The sequence below is a fragment of the Dermacentor albipictus genome, unplaced genomic scaffold (genome assembly GCF_038994185.2).
Source record: "Dermacentor albipictus isolate Rhodes 1998 colony unplaced genomic scaffold, USDA_Dalb.pri_finalv2 scaffold_20, whole genome shotgun sequence".
Classification (NCBI taxonomy): domain Eukaryota; kingdom Metazoa; phylum Arthropoda; class Arachnida; order Ixodida; family Ixodidae; genus Dermacentor; species Dermacentor albipictus.
In genome coordinates, this window is record NW_027225574.1 from 2,337,314 (window position 1) to 2,355,125 (window position 17,812).

At 44.7% G+C, this 17,812-nt stretch overlaps 1 protein-coding gene across 4 annotated transcripts in view; it reads right to left on the reverse strand.

Moving 5' to 3' along the window:
- LOC139052227 (far upstream element-binding protein 1-like) overlaps positions 1–17,639 on the reverse strand; it is a 113,787-nt gene extending 96,148 nt beyond the window's left edge. For 3 of the 4 annotated variants that reach the window (XM_070529327.1, XM_070529326.1, XM_070529324.1), the window contains exons 1-7: positions 17,481–17,639; positions 16,373–16,469; positions 12,593–12,634; positions 10,747–10,783; positions 10,540–10,607; positions 6,292–6,421; positions 1,808–1,958 (exon numbers count right to left, since the gene is read on the reverse strand). In XM_070529327.1, the coding sequence (XP_070385428.1) occupies positions 1,808–1,958; positions 6,292–6,421; positions 10,540–10,607; positions 10,747–10,783; positions 12,593–12,634; positions 16,373–16,469; positions 17,481–17,579 (624 nt within the window). In that variant the 5' untranslated portion in view covers positions 17,580–17,639. The remainder of the gene's footprint in view (positions 1–1,807; positions 1,959–6,291; positions 6,422–10,539; positions 10,608–10,746; positions 10,784–12,592; positions 12,635–16,372; positions 16,470–17,480) is intronic. The other variant, XM_070529325.1, reaches the window with a different exon arrangement.
- Between the last annotated feature and the right edge of the window lie 173 nt (positions 17,640–17,812).

Here is a 17,812-nt window from a genome sequence, read left to right on the forward strand (position 1 = left end):
TTTTGATGGTACAGTGGAATCTCGATGATACGAATCTCACGGGGTCACGAAAAATATTCGTATCAGCCGAAATTCGTATCATCGAAACAATTAAAACTAGCTAAATCAAAGAGTCAGTGGTGAACTCACTCAGACACACGTACGTAAAAAGGATTTATTTCTTGTAGAACATTCTCAAATGTCCTCTGCCTCTTATTCTTTGTCAGGTCAATTAGCAGGCTTTGTTCATATCCATAAAAACGCGCGCACGTGTCGTCGCTGATTTCGTTCGCGCACGCCTCAGAACTTAGCGCGCATGCAGCGTTTCAGCCGCCGGTGGTGGGTCCTTCGCCGTCGCCCACGTCTAACACAAAGAACGCGGCCCGAAGCACAGCAGCCACTCCGTCCAATGGCACGCGGAAAATGAAGAAAAGCACAAAAGCAACACAAGTGCCACCGCTTCAAACTCTTCGCGCCCAGTCGCGGCCTCCGCGCTGTCCGGCGCCGCATCCGCGCCTCCGCAACAAAAGAGAGAGGGACAAATCGCGTAACTGCGCGCTGTTCTCTTTCACTGCCATCGGTGGGGCTCATGCTCGCGGTCGCGTCCATCCGTGTGCTGGAATCGTGCCAACTGTGGTCTCTCCTCCGCGCAGCGGCGCAACCTCCTCCCCTCCTTAGCAACCGGCGCGCCGGTCAGGGGCGCAGCTGCGCATAGCAACCGTGACGTCACACAGTAGCGGTAGAACGGGCGCGCGCGCGTCGGCGGTGGCACCGCCGCTCCTTCGCCAGCCGTTTCGTTGCAGTCGAGTGAGAGGCCCGTGTTGCGCGCCATGCGGTTCGGGGAAGCGCCAGCGGACGCCGGATTCCCCCGACACCAAACGCTAGAAGAACAAGGAGCGAATGCGCATGCCACGAATGAACATGTCACCAGATGCGAAAGCAAGGGAGGCAGAAAAGAAACGCCAACAGCGACTGATTAGATCGCCGGGTACCAAAGGCAGGGAAGCAGAACGAAAGCGGCTGCAGCGACAGGCGATATCGCCGAACACCAAAGCGAATGAATTGGAGCGCGGACGGCAGCACCGTCTGGCTTTCGCCAAGCACACTTTCAAATTTCCAATGTCTTCGGTAATTTTCGTATCAACCGACGCGGGTCGGAAATTGATTCGTAACAACCATTCTCTAACACGTTGCGAAGTAATGGGGCTCGGTCGGGACCACAGAAAAATTCGTATCATCCAGAAATTCGTATCAGCCGTGATCGTATCATCGAGATTCCACTGTAGTGTAGTTTTGGAGTGACGATATCTCTGGTTCTACTCATCTTATTGCAATAATTCTTTTTTCGTCAGAAAGGTGGACAAATTGGGAGTGCAGTAGGCCTAAAATATGAACAAATATCATTACAGAAATTTTGAAAAAGTAATAATTTCTTCAGGGTTTCACTAATGCCTTCTGCTTACGGAAGTTTGACATGCTGTAACTTCGGCATAAATCAGTTTATAACATTCATTCTTGTAGCACTGTAACCTCTGATCATTCAACATCATTTTGATGTGCCAGTCTCCTTCATTAACAGCCAGCATTGTAGAGAGAACTTGCCTCCAAATTAGTCCATACAAAAAATATGAATTGCTTATATTTTGAAAAGTACTTGTTGCATGGGAAAACCAATTGAATATTTGAAATCAGCATGTCAAAATACACAAGTGATGGAAGTTTTATCAAATTGTGGCCACAAATAAAAAATGAAAATTTAAGTGGGGTGTCCCCCCTTAACAGAGAGTCAGCGACACTGCACAATGCTCAAGTGCTAGTAGCATCATACCTGCAGCCCCCGGATGGTCTCGCCGCCCTTGCCGATGACCAGGCCCACCCGGGGCCCCGGCACCATGAGTTCCACTACGACGTGGCCATCATTTAGCTGGCTTGGATCCCCTCCACGGCTTATTATTTGGTTGATCATTTCTTTTGCCTTCCTGCATAAAGACACACCAGCAATGACTTGCCTGTTAGATAGCACCATCTGCCTACATTTCTTAACATGGCTATAAGCTAGCCACAAGCAATTTATAACTTCACAAAGCCAGAAAAAAAAAAAGATAAGCCTGGACTCTCAGAATCTGGAGTTGAAGTTTACAAAACATCTATTTGCACTAATGGCTCTAAAGACAGAAGAGGTCCATTACCTCCCTATCCTTTGTATCTCGCAGATAACAGGCATACATACACAAGTATGCATTATCACTTTGGGTGAAAATACTTTAAGGGGGGACCCTGCAGTTCAAAACAATTTAAAATTTTCATCGATTTTGATAAAACTCTGGAAGTTTATTTCAATGCGCTAGTTTTAACTATATATCCAGTTTTCTTGAAGAGTAAATAACTATCCAGAAATTGAAGAAATTCAGCTTCATTGCATAATTTGCTTGGAGGTGAGCGATATACCAAACTATGCAAGACATAAATATCGACATATGAAAATCATGTGGAACTAAGAAAGAGTGCAAATAAGCAAGTATGGTGTTCTAACTTAATGTTATAGCATATGAGAACATTGCAAATATCAGTGAGAGAAATTATCTAACTGCAAAAAAAAATTTCTTTTTTCAATTTTCTAATACATGCAACGTTATTTCGCTTATTTGCACTCTACATAGCTTTGCCTTTCTGGAACAAAAAAGAATCACAGTGATAGCACAAGTAGAAGCAGAGAAAACGCACCTCCAATATAGCATCAGCACCAAAATTGTGGTTTTGGGAAAACAAAGATTTCACAACTGGTATACTGAAATAAAGTTTGAAAAAACCGCACCAAAGTATATCAGTAGGCACTAGGTATAATTATTGAACATTTGGCCGTTGCGGGTCGACGACATAGCATGCACTGCGAATACGTTCAGTTTAGTGCACTATCCGCATCAGATCTTCAACAAAACGCCGAATATTTCGCTCCGTGGCCGTCGTAGATGCAATCTTGTCGAGCATAGCTTTCTCATGTGCTCTTATCCACTTCCTCTTCAGTTACAACAGATGTGCTCAATTCTTCCACGTGTAACCGGCGTGTGGACATGCGTGATCCGGCAAAGTAGTGAGGCGTCGACGTTCAACAGCGAACTGCCTGGTCTGTGCCAACTGCGATGGCTGAATCGCTTTTGGAAGTATGTTGCGTCTCGTACATTTCCGCCCGTAATGATTCACTGAACGAAACTGTCGGACCACCAGCATATCCAGCATCGCAGTCGCGAGACAGCCAAAATAGTGGCTGTTTGTCGTTTGAGCGCTTGTGGTCCTTGGAGCCAATCATGACTCGTCATCTTTGTCAAATGTTCGAATTGAGCAATAACAGCCGCTTAATTTCGTTTTTTTTTTTCGCGACTGCAGTGCTGGCAATGGTACCTACCACCAAAGAAAGAAAGCCAGAAATGTGAGCTTTCGAATGATACCAAAATGGTGCTGGCAGAGCGCGTATAGAGTTATGTGCAACGAAAATCGGGCATGATGCGGCCCCAATTTAACGAGCAACACTTGCGGATTTGCATTATTAGATCACGATAACTACATATTTTGTACCCAAATTACAGAGATAGGCATGGAACGCAGAAAATGAAATGAAAAGAGAATTTTGAGCAGATTTTCAGTTCCAAAGACCCGAGTCCCCCTTAAGGGGGGACAGCAATTATTTCCTGCATCTTGAGGCCAAATTTGACAAAAATGCACAAGCTTACTTAGTTTTTCGTGCTGATTTCAAATATGCAATAATTTTTCTTGTAAGTTCATTAGCTCAGGAGATTGACAGTGCTGCCACTCTATTGTTTCCGGAGACAATAAAAAAAACGGCTCTGCAAAAAGTGAATATAATTGCATAGCTAGATACTATAATGTGCAATAACTGCAATGCTGCAAAAAGTTTTCAAATCAAATTTTAATTAGCCATTCTGGAGGTGAACAAAATTCTTTCATTGACCTAAGGCTACCACACCAAAAGAAAATTCATAAAATGGAAATATACATATGCACAAATTTGAAATTCTGCTCTCAGCACTTTTTAATATGTAGATTAGGCTTCCTGCTAAAGAAAGAATTAGCGCTCTAGCTGTTCTAGATCATGAGATATCACTCCGACAGTCTAGTGAAGCGAGCCAAAAACATGTTTCGAGAAAAGTGAGAAAACGTGCAAAACCCTACTTTACAAATTTACAGCTGGAACAGCTCAGTAAGCACCAGGCATGTAGTCCTGCTCACTCCCAGCCCCTGTGTGCCTTTTTTTGAGGGACCGGCACGAATTTTCTCATGCTTTGCACTTCTTGGCGGATGCTGCCATTTGACACCTATCTTTCTCGGCCATGAGGCTGCGACTTTGCTCGCTCGGATTTAGACATAGTTCTTTCATTATGGCCTTAGAGGCCCTTTCCCTTGCACACAACGGTGCTCCCAGTGTGACCCATGTTCATTTTGGCGTAAAGTTCGCAAACCGACCGCGCGCAGTCGCTCGTCAGATTACGCGCCGCGCGATCGGCCGCTGGCGTCAACTTCGTCTTCACGTAGCTCTGGCACGTTTTCGTGTGAAGAGCCGACGGCCGATGCCCATCAACGAGACAAACGTCATTGAACGCAGTCTGTCGGTCCCCATTTCCCTGCATGGCACGCGTAGCCAAAGCGTTCACAGCAAAGGGTTTCATTCATTCGGCACTGTGAATGCGTGGCAAGCACCACACCGACGCAATCTCTCCACAGTTCGCACACATAAAATGCAGCTTCACAGCAAGTGAGAGTCCGTATTCCCGCTCATCTCTGACGATTTCTAAGGCACCACTGCAGATGTTGGAGTTCGCAAATGTTAATGAAGTGTTCACTGCACTCAAATCCACAATCGTAAACGTAGTCCCATCAGGCGGGCGAAGTGCATCGTCGGTACCGTCACCCACAAGCTCGCATTTCCACTCCGTCGCTGGAGCGGAAGACAACTCCAATAGCTTTGCTTTGGCTTTCGCTTCCTCCTCCTCCCGCTTGGAGGGTTGCCGGTAATCGTATCTTGCCGTATGCGAGCGCTGGTCGAAGGGTCCACGGCAGGCGGACTTACAGTATCCACAGCAGCCGATGCGGTCGTTAGGCCTGCCGTTGCTGCATCGACGACTTCAGCATCGGTCGCTGAGGTTGTGGCGTCCTGAGCGTTTTGCAGTGTTGAGCAGCGTTCCTTTTTAAGTTTTCGATGAGCGTTCGTCGCACTTTTTGTGCACCATACTTGTATCGCGTTCGAAATTTGCGCTCCGTTTCAGATATCGCGTTGACACTGGGGCAAGATGGCGCACCTCAGTGCGCGGAGCAGACGATGGCCATGCAGTTCCACCAATCGGGAGGCAAGCTCAAGTCGCATACACCGAGTGACGAATAGGAGGGCGTTCTAGTAGCTTCTTTTGCCGCGCATTTTCTAAGTGGCTAATGGCTGAATAGAGCCCGTTCTGGCGGGAATTTGAAGGGAAAAGTCGCCTCTTTCAAATGACACCAAGATGTCCGCGCTAGCGCACATGGAAGAGCAGGCGAGCGTTTCGGAAAATATGCCGTTTCAGCGCAAGTTCCACCTGAAATTCAGCTAGTACATGTCGTATAAGGCGTCACTGCGGCTAAAATACTGATGTTATTGGTATGAAACTAACAACATAGATGCAATAATAGCTGAACATTCCAAAAATGCAATAAAAAAATCGAGTTTTTTTCGCGATTTTTGGTCGCCACAACCCGTGTCCCCCCTTAAGCACTTCAAAACAGCAAAAGCGTCACGACATCCCCCTCTTGATAGGCGTGCGATGAAACAATTTAAAGTGTGTTTAGCAGTAGCAAAGGAGTCCTTATCAAAAGTGACTCAACTCATTTGCCACCGCTTTCTACAGCACACACCTGAAACCGTAATTGCCATTTGTTGCAGCTGCCCTCCCACAATTGCAGAAGACAACACAGAACAAAAATATGTAAAGAATTCCTGCTTTGTTCCCAAAGTAATAATTTCAAACAGTACACTGCAGCTACTGCCAAATTATGTCGTATTTAACAGATAATTACTAGTACCATACAGTCTTGGTATGTTAAACTTATCAAGTTGTCTGCCTTGACTTGAACAGCTAGAAAAGTGAGACACTACAAGCGAAACTACAGCAGCTCAGAATTGAAGGCACCGATCCCAGAACAGAACTGCTGAGATAAGTGTTCTGACCACTAGTGTCTGCTACGCAAAAAGCGTTACTTTTTGCAAACCCATAATCAATATGCTAGTAAAGTTCATTTCACATCAGAGCTTTCGAAAGACCGACTTACTCAATGGCATGCCGTGGTCCAGTCAGGGTGCAGGGTCGCTCTGACATAGCCCCACAATCGGGGGCCATCTGGATCTTGCACCCAGACTCCGCTTGCAGCCGGCTGATCTGCTCGCCTCCCCGACCAATGACTGCACATCAGCAACACAGTAGGCTGGCTTGACTAAGCCACAAGAACTAACACTACCACTCCGAAGTGCACAATAAAACCTGGACAGTAAGCAGCATGAATGCAGCCAAAGGCTAAATACAATGAAATTTCATTTTGACAAAATGGCTATTAGTAGTGTATACAGTCGACTCTCGTTACAACACTGATAATCTGACATAAAACATCCATTTTATCCGAAGTCCATAATATCCAAGACACCTCACTTCCAAAACTTTCGTCATTATGTCTAACTTTATTGCAAAAAGTGAGCGATGAACGTTTCGCCCGAAAGGCAAAGCATCGATTGCGATAGCAAATAAACCAAGTGAGGCAGCAGCCGCGAGCGAACCGACCTGCATGCTGTCTCTCGCTTCTACGTGAATGTCAAAAGCATAGCGGATACAAAGCGAGCAGAACTGGGCGCATTTCGTCCACGTCACAGATGGCCTTCAAGGCGGCCGCGCTGTAAGCGGTAGCAGCCAGAGTAAAACCTCCCCCCCCCCCCCCACATTGCACACAAAAAAACGACTGCATTCCGGCCTGCCTTCCTCGCTTGCGCTCTAGATTCCGCACTCGGCGGGTGACCCTCACAAGTCGGTTGTCAGCTCGTGTCGAAACGGCAAAAGTATGTTCTCGACACCCGATTTTGAACATATAGGAGACAAGGTGTAGCACCCGAGCTAAAGCTTCTTAAGCAGATGCCCCATTTTACTCCTTTGATCATTCTCCATACATAAAAAAAAAGCTACAACCAAACTTGCCTTGGCTTTATTTTTTTAAGCTTTATAATGGCTGTGGTCAACAACAAAAAAAAAAGGCACCTTTCGATTCTTGTCTGCACTCGTGGGCACGCAATAAATTGCGAGCAGCAGCGATAGTTGCCACGTTTACACTGATATGTTAGAAGTGTACCCTATTCATAGGACGACGCTTGTTACACAGCTAAGACATTCGCCCACCCATAGTGGAAATGTGCCATATTAGGATAGTACTGAAGACAAATGCCACAGTTTCTGCAGCATACCCGCCATGTGTATATGTCACTGGCAGCTAAGCACGCCCATCTCTGTTTCTGTCCCCTAAAAGTGGACACGGCTAGGTTATTGCCACAGACTTGTTGATAATAACATTACATTCATTACTGATACGGAAGAAACTGTTTCAATGCGCGTAATTACTCACGAAAAGAAAATCTAATTCGCCACCTACGGCTTGCTCCGCCGGCCAACATTTTTGTTCTGGCGTCCTGCACTATTACAGCAGCAGTCTCCTGTTTGCCGACTTGTCATCCCGCGGCTCATGTCGGATGAAAACATTTTTTCCTTTTGGCGGGAAATTTAACCCGCGTAATGATTGCACGCCTGAATTTCCAGCAATTTTCTTTACAAAAAATGTGATCATTATGAGAGTAGATACGGTAAATCAATTCAACGTTGCATAGCTTGCGATATCCACGCCGGAAATTTTTTACTCACGCACTTTTGAAGAAGGAACTGCAGTTCAGGCATGGTGGCAGGAAGAAGCCAACGCACCTTACAATAAGTACGGCTCAAGCCACCCACACCTCAAGCATGCACGAACGGAATGAGCGCAAGCAGCAGCAGAGCGAGCCGGACCAAGCGTGCTAGGTTTGAGCGGAGGACCCCCCCCCAAATTTTTGCTTTTCATAATACAGGATTTCATAGAACTGATTTGCCATTATTTAAAATATATATGAATATTTTTTTTCGTTGTCTTTGAACAGCCGCACGAACAAAAGGAGGCTTTGTGCATCTTACAGGGGGGCTCCAGCTACGAAGCTGCCACATATTAGGACTGTTGTTTTGACGCCTTTAACATGGTTTGAAGTTTTTTCAGTTTTCTTACGATTTTGTTCCACTGCATGTTACACAAACTTTTACAACTACTTTTAATGAACATATTCATATGAAATATATATTGCACATATGCACTCATCTCTCATAGATATATATGCAACTAGAACAAAAAAGAACTGATGCAATGTTTACATTTACAGCTCATTTTGCAAACAAATTTGGCAAAAATTGAAAATTTTAAAACTTTTCTTAGTTTTGAAATATTCCTTTCATATTTACTACATTGCATTCATCCTACTTTATTGTACAGGTCTCCTACTTAGCTACACGAATGCCAAACCTTTACTCAATTCAGCAATTCATTAGACCACTGTTCGTGCGAGTAGAACTTTCATCACATTTTATTAGAAAAATTACCTGCCAAAAAATAAAATTGACCATTTTCTGCACTTTAAACAGTTGAATAAGCTAAATAAGACGTGCTTATTCAGAAGTGAATCCTGGCTCCTCATATTAGGAATTTTTTTTGTTTTTTCGTGACCTACCACCTAAAGTACTTAAGAATTTCAACACCTCCTCCTCCCCCCTCAACCAGGAAAGCTTAGAAATTGCACCTCAACATCCTTGTCACTCCCCCGGAAGGAGAAGCTGTTTGTTCTAAAACGTTTGGAAATTAAACTTTTTTGTTGGAGCCACTTGAAAGTCAATGATACAGGCAAAGTCTGTCAATATGTTTAGCTTCAAATCTCACTCAAGCCTTTGCAGTCCTTGAACAGGCATACAGTGACAACACTGGTAGACACACAGGCAGACTTGGCTGCACGCAAGCGGAAGTATGTGCAGCAACGTATCGACCACTCTTTCCTGGCACAGAAGCCTTAAAACAACAATTTTTTCAATATGTTCTATAGTTTGGACTGATTCCCGTTCTTTGTGGAGTCCGAATTATTCGTCTGCTGTACTTTGTCTTTGCCGAGAAATACGAAAATTAACTAATAAAAAAATTATTGAACTTCACCTAGGGAAGAACGCACACTGATATTAACTGCAAGTCTAAATTATGGGTTTGCTTATCGAAGTATATGTTGCGTGTGACAATGTACACATTTTGCATGCAAAGCATGTTCTGCTCCAAGAAGTCGCTGTGAAGGCTACCGTAAAAATTGGAATATAGGTTGAACTTTTTCATAATACCATTGCAAAAAGTTGACCCTCGTCTTATATACTGGGCATTGGCGGAAAAAGTACAGAAGTCTTTCAACAATCGACAGATGAAGTAAACAGCCGCCATAGCCATCAGTAGCAGCGTGGCAACATTGTGGCACCGCAATTTGCGTTTCCATTGTCGCAAAGCTATATTTGTTAAAGGCTGCTTTTTCACATTTTGTTTCAAAATGAGCGGAAACTGGCGGCAATTCACCGTCACCTTGAAAAAAAATGGGGACTGAATACGCGGAAGCCCACGGCAACCTGGCGGCACAGCGCGAATTTGGAGTATTCGAAAAGAGCATTCTGTACTGGTGGAGGCAGAAGCAGCATATTACAACTTGCAGCAACCAAAAGAAAACCTCATTTCGGGGGCGGACCACAGAACTGGAAGACAAGGTTTCGGAGTTCGTCCGGGAGCAGCATGTAAGATCACTGCCTGTGACTGCTGAATGCATCCGTTTGAAAGCAGTAGAGATTGCGTGCGTCTCTGGACTGGGCAGCGAGAAGCATTCGTCAACAGACTAGTTCGGACGACTCTGATCAAAGGCGTTGCTTTGACTCAGAGTAGCGCTTGCGCACTTCGTGCCCTTCTGTGTACTGTACACCCGGCCAATTTTTAACACTATTGCGCGATCATCAACTCACGTGTTTGTCAGCCCCTTATCACGGCACGGAGCAGCAAAATAGCGAAAGTAAGCACATGTGTACACATGCGCGTATCTCTGTTCCGCCGCTCAGCGCCGTTAATAAGGTGCTGACAAGCACGTGGGTCGATGGTTGCGCGATACTGTTAAAAACATGGCCAGGTGCACGTGCAAGCAGCATTTAAATAAATACTGTCAATATTGTGCAACCGGCTGAGTCGCATTTGCTTCAAGGCCAGGGTGTCTTTCAGTACTTTTGCCATTGAAAATTTTTTTTTTCATTTTTAGAATTCGTTAGTTGGGGGATCGACCTATATTCCGGTCCGACCTATAGTCCGGTTTTTACGGTAATCTAGCAACCACAGAGCTGCTTTTAACAAAGGATCAACACTGACAGTGCAGGACACTACGCAACAAGGGTCACTCACTTAGTCCAACCATTTTGTCAGGTACACTCCACTCTTCAACAGCCGGTGCAGCGTTTGCTAGGGAACCCCTGAAATGGAAAGTCGGTTTCTGAGGCAACAGTACAAAGCATCATGTGTCGCTATGCACAACATTACGAAACTAGAAAAAGAACGTCAACCAGACAGGATGAATTGGACCTTAAAAAACACAAAAGGGCAGTCCCTTACCTCTGTTGAGCCAGTGCCGCTAGCTGTGCTCCAAAGGCTGCAACAAAAAAGCAATATGCTGAGCATTCCCACAAAACCACTGTACACATCACTTTCTTAACCCAAATGTCTTCCCTCAAGGTATTACACCTGCACAGCCTGATAATCCGAACACTATAGGATAAACAATATGCAAAGTGTACCACTTGACCCTTTCCATACCACACTACTGTCCCAAATTCTGACGAAAAATGACTAATTTTTAAGGACTCCACATGCCAACATGCTTTACTGCCTCAGAAACAAGAGCATCACTTCCACTTGCAGTACAGTCACCGACCATTTATTCGGACCTCACAGGGACTGCGGAAATGTCCGAATAAACAGGTGTCCGAAAAAGCAGATTAAGAAAAATCCTTTATTTCCACGCACTTATTCGGGCTCGGCAGTAAGCTTGAAGAAATCATGAGTACGCCGTTGCACGCTGTTCCGTTTACGCGCAACAAGATAAGCCTGAATCTCGGAGAGGGTCGTACGGTCACTATTAGCGGCTGAAAGCACAGTCACTGCTTGTACACGCTCCGCATGCGACGGCAGCGTAGTACATGGTGCGTCATCTTCCGACTCGGAGTCATCGTCCGGCGGTGCAGCAGAAACCTGACGAATGATCTTGCCGTCGTCGAGTTCTGCGCATGTCAATACAGCAGTGTCAGCTCCCTATGAAACCGTCAAATGAGACGGTGTCCGGAATCGCAATGCAACCACTGCGCAGGTCTCGGCAGAACATTTTCCGCGTCAGTAGGGAGCACATCGGAAGGCGACAAGTCGTAGGCCTCCCGGCACCCGCTTGCCGGCATTCCCCAGCGCAGTCTGCGCGGGCGCTGTCGGCGCCATTAGACCTTTGACGCGATGTTTACGTATGCCGCCTTGGCTCACCGAAACCTCGACACAGCACACAAGGCAAACACCACCGTGCCAACACCAGTCGCACAAACGAAAAACCTGCTCGCAGCGTCGTGCGCGAAAGAAACAAATCAGCTGCTGGACTGTCTTGACATGGCTTACTCAGCTGAAACCGGAACTGCTGTACGGCCACTCTATCGAACCAGGCAGAAACAATGATGAGCAGAGATTTCCAGTAGCGCCACTTCGTGGGGCATCAAGGAGGCTCCATTCAAAACAAAAAATGGCGTTCAGCAAGTCGAACTATGCGCTGGTCAGAGTCGTGCATGACGCCCTTGATCGAGTTGGCTCAAGGAGTGTCCGAAAAATCAGACGAGAGGTTGCAAGGTGTCCGAACTTTCGGCAGTTGTTATACATTATGGTCTATGGGGAGAATGGCAGTGCCGCGAAGCTGACCGAATAATCAGGCATGTCCGAATTTTTGGAGTCCGGAAAATCGGTCGGCAACTGTATTCTGTTGTGTGCTGCCATCTACCAAAAGCATGACTAAGCACCAAAACAATACTAGCCTTGTCCATAGCATTGCTAGGAGATTGAAAGTACAGTTGATGCGATGATCTCATCCTTGGCAATTTTTACGAGAAACACAGACAAATCCAATTCATCCAAGGCATGGAAGAGGTTAATATTCTAAGGCTCTGTGCAGCCAGTAGATTTCAAGTACAAGTACCCTGCCGCAGTAAGAAGTTTCCCACTGCATAAACATTTTTGACTAGAAAAAATATCATGATCTATCACTGCCATTACAAATGTACATCATGCAAAAATAGAGAACTAGTGTACACAGAAAAAAATTTAACAATGCTTTGTGTGAAGGAATGCCTTCTTCGCAAACCCCAATTTTTTTTACATTATTCCGATTTTTCAGACATGAAGGCAAAAATAGTGACCAAATAAAACTTACGGTCATTCACGGCGGCCAGTTTCTTGGCGTCTGGTGAGCCATCTTAAACAGAAACAAAAGAGAAATCTTCACAAATGTGCACATATACTGTCTAGAAACAGGAGACTTCACAGACTACCTCAACGCTAAGCTGAAATACCTTGCTTTGTTGGAGCATCCATTTAAACCCTTCCACAAGCCGAAGGCCCTCAGGGTTATGCAAGGATGCACAAGCACACTGCTTTGGCACTGTTTTTACACCCTCCAGTTGGAATGTCACTGGAGGGCTCTAGCCAGTGCACCAAGCCGGAATAAAGCAATGACTTATTTACCTTGTCGAGCTTCGTTCAGTGGTTGAAGCAGACCACCCACATTATCACCAGAATCAAACGACCAAAATTAAATGGCAGGGTTTAACACCCCAATTGAGCGCTGCAACCACGAGAGATGTACAATATAGCACTCTGAATTTAATTTTCACCACCTGGGTTTCTTTAAAGCGCACCTCACCCTAAGCACTTTTGCATTTAACCTTCAAAATATGGCTGCCGCACTAAAGAATCGAAAGGAATCCTTGTATTATATTGGCCCAGCATCCAGTGTACGGAGAAGAGGCTTAGTGTTAATGCTGCACACTTGCCAGTGACGCCAGACGCGCTCTACTGAAGTTTTTGAAGATTATTGGCAGAGAAGCCTGTGTTTTTACAGTTGCCCTGTAGCTTAATATGTGCAGTCTCGCTATGGGAAAATTCATTACTCAGTTCACATCGATACAGCGGCATGGAATTTATGGTCAGTTGAAGGAAGCTGCATGTTTGTAGCCTGGTTGCTCGAAGCTGCATGAACTATTCAATATACGCAGTTGAATTTATTATCTCGATTTCCAACCATTTTTAACCAGCTTTTGGAGTTTTGAACTTAGGGCAAAACTGCTCCTAATTAAAAATTAAATAATGGGGTTTTACGCGCCAAAACCATTTTCTGATTATGAGACACGCCGTAGTGGAGGACTCCGGAAATTTCGACAACCTGGGGTTCTTTATAATGTGCACCTAAATCTAAGTACATGCGTGTTTTTGCATTTTGCCCCCAACGAAATGCGGCCGCCGTGGCCGGGATTCGATCCCGCAACCTTGTGCTCAACAGCCCAACATCATAGCCACCGAGCAACCGTGGCGGGTAACTGCTCTTTGCTAATGAACTACAGCACAGTGAACAGAGCGCAATATAGCCTACAGGAGCACTTTCACAACCATTCTGACCTAAAGCCAGAGTTCAAATAAATATGCGTGTCAAGATAATACAGGACGTACAAAACCTCAAAAGACCTGAAAATTCACACAGCAGGCACTACAACAGGATTATTAAATTTTACTGGCATGTTTAATAAATGAAACTGTAGGATGGTTTTCAATTATCTTTAATGCTTGTGATGACCGGGAACCTGTTAAATTTTGCACAAAAGAAGCTTTCAGATGGGGCAATGAGAACAGGCATCTGAACGTTGCACCCGCTCGCAGCCCCCCAGCATACAATAATAGTTTCTCGAAAGTTCAGGTACTCCAATAAAAGAGAGCACGCCTACTTAAATGCAGGTCTTACGAAATACCTGCAACTTGCATACCAAGCATGATGAAAACATGAGAACACACTGGCAAACAAACACTGCATGTAAGCATAGTTGCACCAAAATGCATGTTCAAATTTTGCTGAAACACTGTTTTAACACAGCATTGAATTTGTTCTCTATTAACGAGAGAAGCACATTGCAAACAAACTACTTTGCTAGTCAAGGAAGTTGTAATTAGAACTGAGCTATTGTAATGCACACAGCTCCCAGGCACGGTTCATCAAAGGAGTTTATATTCTGGAACTCAGAAACACAAACCCAATTAATGCATAGTAAATAAAAAAATTCAAATGGGCAGTAGTACAAGAATTAGCTGCAGGATTTAGAGCACAAAGGCTAGCACACCATTGCCAGAAATTGGTGGGCTGGCCTTCTGCGAGATAAAATGTACCTTTTAATGCCAAATACCTTCCAACAAATAAGTAGCATAAACCTATGCTAGCTGCTGGCTAGCATTCATGACCATGTATTCATTAGTGAACAAATACATGTCCGTTGTTCCCATTCAGCTTTGTTACACCTTGAATACATGCACAAAAATCAAACCTCCAAAAAGCAACAAAGGAACCTTTGAAAGAACAAACTTTAAAGGGCCCTGAAACACTCAAATTAATCATAGAATGGCCTCACTAGTAAAATACATCATCCCACAAATCTTGTGCCACAAAAATTTTTCGAATCCTTTAACTGAGTTAGTGCAGCAATTCCAAGCTTTCTTTTCGTCTCCACTAGCATGCAGCACACCACTGCCGTCTCAGATGCCAAGCTCAGCAGACATAGCTATTCACAGTGCAAAGATGCAATGATTTTTCCATCTTTGAGATCGCAGACATTTAACTAAAAATTGGTAATTATGTATAACTGAGAAAGTTCTCACGATTACGAAATTAGCCAAAGGCATTGGTTGACCAACTGCTTTTCACATGTTACTGTAAATTCACTGCTGCACACAGTGCAATATTTGGCTCGCATGTTCACGGGAGCCTCATTACCTGTTGCAGCTGCAAAAGAGGCTAGGGTGTCTGACACTTGGACCAAAACTTGTTCCGTCACACGAAGTTTTACTCATTCATGACATCTAACTTTCAAGGTTGGGTCAAACCCGTGTAGAAGTTTGTTATTTGGAACACTGACTAAAGCCTATAGCAAATTCCCCTTAATCTTGCACCTTTTGCTAGATATTTTGACTAAGTCAAAGGTCCAAAAAATAAAGATAGCAGATAGAAACAAAAAAGTAGGACTCAACCCGATGAGAAGTTTCCTTGACCTTGTCGAACACTGGTGAAGACAACACACCTCGTTGAAAAGTTGGCTATGCATTGAGCACTTTATACACCATGCAGATAAATACCTAATATGGAGTGCAGTTGACACCCTAAAAGTACATTCACAGCAATTGTTGCACTGATACGCGCATTGTTGAGGACCAACACTACAATACATATTCTCTAGAACGGATATACAGTTAAAACCAACATCCCAAGTCACACCAATACTTTACCCGATTATACTGCACGTGTGCCCCACATGGTAGCAAAATTTTCTGCACTGCATACATGAAAGAATGAGGTTTCAAGTTTTTTTTGCCAAGGCAGAAGTGTGATTGCACATTTTACCTATATGCATACAAATTTCATGCTCATTTGATCACAACTGTACTATCAGTGTTCCAGAAATAAGAGGCCACGCATTTAAACATCTTACTGCTTTTGAGGCAGTTGCAGAGAAGCAGTGCAGTGCCACTGAATTCACTGCCTGCAACTGCAATGTCCATAGGAATCTAGTGCACAGTGGCAATGAACACAGGGAATCAAAGGCAGTACACGTCAATTATTCAGGTCAAATCATAAGGCTACTAAAGAATGCGTTTATCATTACTCACGCCATAAGACTAGAGACTCATTTCAACCAGACAACTTTTTCATCTATCAGATCAAATGCATGTTCTAGCTTCTTAATATTCAGCTGCTCTTTGCTTATCTTTTCGCCCTACTTTCAAATCAATGCGTGCAAATGCACAAATGACTACACCAGGACTGCATCAACACAAAGGCCGCCACGTGGCACGAGCTGGTACCGGCGTCGTGCAGGCCGCCATTTTGAAAGCACTGATAAAGCGAAAAATGTTCACAACTCAATAAAACGCAGGAAGCGTAAACGGGCAGGCTTACCATTCCTGTCCATGCTATCCTCTAGAGGCCGCTTGGTTCCACCGCCAGGTATAGTGCCCGCTTCGGAATTTGATGGGGGGTTAATCTTTGCAGCGATCTGCACCAAACACCGGCATCGCCGCTCATCAGAAAAGAATCCCAAGGAAATGCAGTCGACCCAAACTACAGCGGTGCTCCGTGCGATAAAACTTTAAGATACGCGATCAGGATCCGCTTAAGCGAACCACCCGTTCTACACGCCACCCAATATCGCAAAAGGTCGAGTAGGTTACTGCTCTACAATAATTTTAAAAAAATTCCTATAAAAATATGCGTGGTACGCTATCGTGCTACTTTATCCGTTATATTTTGCGAGCGCCAACAAGTTGCGGTCGCCCGTGGTTCAAAATTGTGAAGTGATCCGATCAAGATATGGGCCTCCGTTTTAAGCCTTATTAGCCGCGCTCAAAAGAGGAACGGATAATCACCTAATGACCAAAATTTCCCAGTTACCTTATTAACAGCAATACAATCACTTTTTCAACCCGCTTGCCGTTCTCTTTCGGCTCGGGGAAAATGCCGGTACGGCACAATGTCGTTTGCGGTACACGCGTTCGGCTTAGCTCCCACAGCATGCCATAGCATACCTAGCAACAATAAGCCGGTCATCACAAAATAATCCATTACAAAACGAAAAAAGTTTCTGCAGACCAGCCATCATGCAGAGCGTATACAGTCGTCTATATCTGCCTGCGCGACCGGCATAGGTTCGAATACTTTGTCTAGTGCACGGCAAAATGATTTAGACTTGTGACGCCGCACAATAACCGACCACACCATTAGGCTTAGTAATGCAGACCAACTATATCTTGCGGTGCCCGTACAAGACATAACTTGGAACAGAATCTTTCTGCAGTACTCAACTAATTTGAACACAGCGGCAGCGCAAAGATGCAGGCATGACGTTATTTTTCACTCCTTGCTGCTGACGTCAAGGTGCCGGTACGCCACGATGCCGTCAACAGCACGGAGACAATGAGCCGACCCCCCCCTCTCGAACGCCAACATCAGTAACGTAGTCTTTAACCCCGTATAACTCATAATCGGTGAAAATTGTAATTGTACTCACCTGTCGCGCTCTTTGCACAGCATCCGCGAACGCTGCACTAGGATCGTACCCACTAGAAATATTTGATTGTGGCGGCGCAACCGCGGTAAAATCCGACATGCTGCAAGACCTCAATATGGCGGTTGCACATTTGTCACGTGATACAATGCTCCACGTCGCAGGAAAACCCGAGAGAGAAAAGACGAGAAGCGATCAAGGCTCTGATTGGTCGTCTTGCAACGGCACGCAAAAAAATAAAATAAGTTCTTCATTTTACTTGCCAGCTTGGTAAATATCACAATTCTTGCATTGTATTGTTTTATTTTCTAAATTTTGATTTTATTTAACGTTTT